General features: G+C 50.8%; 1 protein-coding gene across 1 annotated transcript in view; it reads left to right on the forward strand.

Moving 5' to 3' along the window:
• The first annotated feature begins 4,107 nt into the window (after positions 1-4,107).
• LOC102841198 (cell wall integrity and stress response component 1-like) overlaps positions 4,108-5,132 on the forward strand; it is a 60,453-nt gene continuing 59,428 nt past the window's right edge. The window contains exon 1 of the mRNA XM_006861045.1: positions 4,108-4,180. Coding sequence (XP_006861107.1) covers positions 4,108-4,180 — 73 coding nt within the window. The remainder of the gene's footprint in view (positions 4,181-5,132) is intronic.

The raw sequence follows: 5,132 nt of genomic DNA on the forward strand, positions 1-5,132 counted from the left end.
GTTTCCAAGGCGCAGCTGGTGGGTTTGAACTGCTGACCTTGTGGTTTGTAGTCCAGTGCGTATTCTACAGCACCACACTGGATACATATGGGTCTACATGCATGTATACATGTGTGTTCAGACATGCACTGAGATACACATTCACACATATAAACGCATGTACGCATGAACCTATAGCATGCATGTGCACACATGCACACGTGTGCACACACGTGTGTGTCCACATACCTGTGGATGTGTGTCCATGTATGTATGCATGCTCGTATACATGTGCACATGTGTACTAGTTACTGCTTCTCTTATACACATGCATTGCCATCCGTTCAGGCCTTGGTGTTTCTCCCAAGACATGTCTCACTGCAAAGGAGAGAAAAGCCCTCCCTCCATTCCTCAACAGGACTCCCCAGAGACTCAGCTCAGGACAGTAAGTCTAGGCCAAGTCTGGCGGCAAGATCTGGCTTTCTGTGCTGCTCGCCTTGACTGCCTCTCACAAGACACATTCAGTGGCCAGACGTAGGGCCCAGGCCAGCAAGCTAGCACCTCCGATCCATAGGACAAGAGGCATCCAGCCCCACGCTCCAGTGCCCATGCCACGACACGAGTGCAGCACCTGTCGGAGCCTGTGTCCCTGGGGAAGCCCCAGCCCGTGCTATGCTGGCGCTGGCACGTGGCCCCCCATTGTCCGCTCTCCCTCCCCTCAGAGTGATAGAGCCCCAGAGGTCATAGGGACTCCTGGGCATCTGTCTTGGGCGGGTGCTGGGCAATCAGAGAGGGGCTGGCCCAGGCTTATTGTGTGGGGTCTAGCAGTCCCCACCTCGGCAGAAGAGGCACTCTTTGTTCCAAGGCAATCTGTCATCCTTTACCCTCTCCATCGTTTCCAAGAAAGGGGGCCCCTTTTGGTTGGTACCCAATGGCCAGCCCTCTGTCCCTCGGATGCTCCATTCATACTTAAAATTGGAAAACTAGAACCTCCAGTCTCCGGAGCCCCATAGTCCCTGTTGACAGACTTCCCATCTCTGAGCAGTGTTTCATAACTGAAACACGTGTGAATAGAGACAACATGAAGACACACCCACCTGCTCCCACATGACATAATACAGCACCCCGCTCACCCCCTGTCTGCCTCCTCTAGGGCCCCAGGGGAAGCCGATGTCTGCTGCCAGGCCAGTGATGGGAACAGCAACATTTTCTCCTTGTGAGCTGTGAACATTCCATTGCAACCAAAAAATCCCTTCACTTTTTTTTATACATGTTGCTAACAAGGAGATTAGCCAACCAACCATACAATTTAGGCTCCATAATCCTCAAATGATATCTATCAACCCAGACGGTCCTAGGCCAAGGCTTGAGGCTTTTGGACACAAACCGAGTCTGGTGTTTCAGTCCCATCCAAAAGTCTGGCAGCCAGGTGAGAAAAGTCAGGTGAGTTATTTCTACTGAAACATTGGGTGGGCACCCTCCTTACTCGCTGGCCTGCATCATCACAGATGTAAGTAACAAAGCTCAAGAACCCGGGTGTTGGTTTCCCTGCATGGACAAACCCTAATTAAATACAGCGTGTGGAGACACACAAGTGGGTTGATGCAGTGAGTGCAGGGTGTGTTGGGAGGTGTTAGGGGATGGGGGCATCTACACGGCAGGAGCTTCAGACAAGACTTTAAGAAGTGTACTATTCCCTGGAGACATCACAGCCTGCTTTCTAGGTGGAGTCCCTAAAGTGTGGGGGGAGCTACACCTCTTCCTCACCATAGTGGGGAGATGCCCTCGGTCAAGTCTTCAAGGGCAGGGCCAATATAGGGCCTGGCCAGAGTGAGGGCTCCATCGCTGCTAGTTGGAAGAAGAGATGGCAGAATGGAGAGATGGAGGATGGAAAGGTAGAGAAATCGAGGAAGGTATGGAAATATAGGGAGATACAAGGATATAGGGGTGAAAGGATGGAGAGTTGAAGGGATAGAAAGATGCAGAATAAGGTTAAGGAAGACGAGGAGGAGAGATGGAAGGGGGAAGGGGAGGATGGGGAGATACAGGATAAAGGGACGGAGGATGGAGAATTGCAGAGTTGAAGGAATGGAAAGATGGAGGGAGAGAAGGAGAGAGGGATAAAAGTATGGAGCAACATCCCTAAATGCTCAGTTGTGCTCCGCCCCTTTCAAGGAACCTCAAAAGATAAGCCCCTGCCATGAAGACCTCAGCCTCTGGAAGGGCCCACCACAACCCACTGGCCATGGTGTGACCCACTCTCCTGCTCAGGAGATCCCCTCACAACCAGATGTTCTGTGCGCTCACATGCCATCTAGATAGACTCTCTGGCAGCTCGCCCTCCTCTCCAGCAGAACCCGTGTCAGTCTCTGTGTCTCCGGGCTTCTAGCCAGTCTTGGGTCTACTGTGCATCATCCTTCTCCTTGTTCATGATTAGTTCCGATATGTGCACAAGTCACAGGAAGAACAGGTCTCACTTACAAAGTGACACGTCGTGGAAGGTGTCCTGTCTCCCTTTGGACACATAGTGTCATGACACTGGGAGAGACTGCTGCCATCTTGCAGCCAGATCCCTGATATCATGGAGCCCTGGAGATAGCCAACCCTGGGGCCATCTGTCTTCAGGGTTCTTGGTGACTCCTCTCTGGTCCTGTCTGCTGCTACTTGCAGCCAAGAGCAATTCCAATGACTCTCCCTCACTGCTTATCTCCCCCATTTAAGGAAGGGCAAATTGGGGGAGGCTACCACTGCCATCTGCGAGTGTGTCATACTGTAGTGGCTTGTGTGTCGCTATGACGTTGTGTGTTGCTATGACATTGTGTGTTGGTATGATGTTGTGTGTTGCTATGACATTGTGTGTCAGTATGACATATGTTGCTATGACGTTGTGTGTCACTATGACGTTGTGTGTCACTATGACATTGTGTGTTGCTATGACATTGTATGTCACTATGATGTTGTGTGTCGGTATGACGTATGTTGCTATGACGTTGTGTGTCGCTATGACATTGTGTGTCGCTATGACGTTGTGTGTTGGTATGATGTATGTTTCTATGATGTTGTGTGTCACTATAATGTTGTGTGTTGCTATGACATTATGTGTTGGTATGATGTTGTATGTTGCTATGACGTTGCTATGATGCTGGAAACTCTACTACTGGGATCTCAAATATCAGCAGGACCACTCATGAGCAGCAGGTTTCATCGGAACTTCTAGATGAAAAAGAAAGGCCTGCTATCTATTTGCAAACATTAGATGTCACAGAGCATAATCTGCTAGGGTGCTAGAAGATGAGTCCCCAGGCTGGAAAGCATCAGAATGTCCAGTGGCCACAACCATGGACTTGAGGAGACCGATGACCCAGAATATATGCAGGACCAAGCAAAGTTTCATTCTGTTGTATCTGGCACTCCCTGGCACATGCTAAGAACTGGAATATCCAAGTGGTTTTGCTGTTGTTACAATTACTCTGCAGCTAGACTCTGAGGGTCTGCAAAGGGTTGAACAAGAGACCATGTGGACACTCCCCACACTCTCCCCTCCCCCCCCTTGGCAGGGGAAATTCATCTGGTTTGTATCGGGGCGTTGCATGTGATTGGGTATGAAAGGAGAAATCTGATGTTCAATGAAGTTTGAAATCCTTGGTCCCTGAGGCCTCTCTCCCCCACTAGCCGGGGTCCCCTGCCACCACTCACCTCCGGCCGGAAACAGGCCCTGATGTTCTGCAGACTTAGGAATCAAAGCGCCTCTGTGAAGCATACGTTTCCCGAGCACTTGGAGGGCCTGGGAGGTCCTGGATGGTGGAGAGGACAGGGGGGTATAATTGGCCCTCCCCTGGGCCCAACACCAGCTCTGGAGAAGGGGCCGCTCAAAGAAGGTCTGATTTCCCAGCCCAGAAGGGCACACATTTAATTAAGATCCATAAAAACATAGCGGGCAGAACGTAGAGCTATTTTGTTTTTCACAAGCAATACAGGCATGTGTCTCACCTGGAAAAGCGCTTTATGCAGAAAGAAATTCCCAAATGGGTTCCATATGCTGCCTCACCAGCCTGGACGCTCACCCCCTCTCCAGACGCAAGGCCCCAGCCCACACTGGCGATGGTGGCTGCAGTTTAAACAGACGTCATGGCCCATGATGTACAGGGCATTCCAAAGATTGTTTCCTCCCAGGGGAGTGGCGTAGGAGCCAGCAAGCCAGGTAAGCCACAGGGACCCACTGTGAAATGAACTGGCTCCATGGTGACCCAAGCCATGAGCAGAGACCACAGATGCTGTGACCCAGAAACAGGAGGGACCCAGGACCATCTGACCACAGCCTCCATAGATGGGACCACAGAGGCCCAGAGAGACAACACAGGTTGCCTAGGTCATAAATCTACCATCATCCCTTCGTCATCCTCATCCTCAACCTCGTTGTGGTTGGGTGTCATGGAATGGATTCTGCTCCCATAGGGCTGTCATCTTTATAGGATTAGATCATCAAGTCTTTCTCCCATGGGTGGGTTTGAACTGCCAGTCTCTCAGTGAGCAGATGAGCACTTAACCACTGCACCTTCAGAGCTTCTGAGCAGAAATCTAGGTAGTCACAAAATGTTAGCATGGACCCAGGGTCTCACTCCCTTCCAGAGGACCCAGGAGCGGGGGAAGGAAGGGGCTGTCCTTGATACTGTCCCATGGCATGGTGTTTCCCACTTCATCCAAATGTCACCTGCTCCAGGAAGCTCTCTATCCTCTGCAGCACTACTATACATATGTATTCATTTACATATATCAGTTTCTTTGTTCCCTGTCACCATCATTAGGATTGGGTCCCAAGCGAGCAAGGCCCATGGTTGTCTTGTCACTGCTGTGTCCCTGTGACTAAGACAGACCTTAGTGCATGACAAGTGCTGTTGATTGCCCCTCCTTCATAATCACCACCATCATCTTCTTCCTCATCCCTATCATCCTCAGCCTCGTTATCTCCTCATCATCATCACCATCATCACCATCACCACCATCACCATCGCCATCAACACCACCACCACCATCACCATCAATACCACCACCTTCATCACCACCATCACCACCATCACCATCACCACCATCACCACCATCACCATCACCACCATCACCACCATCACCACCACCATCACCATCATCATCACCAT

Source organism: Chrysochloris asiatica, unplaced genomic scaffold (genome assembly GCF_000296735.1).
Source record: "Chrysochloris asiatica unplaced genomic scaffold, ChrAsi1.0 scaffold00040, whole genome shotgun sequence".
NCBI lineage: Eukaryota > Metazoa > Chordata > Mammalia > Afrosoricida > Chrysochloridae > Chrysochloris > Chrysochloris asiatica.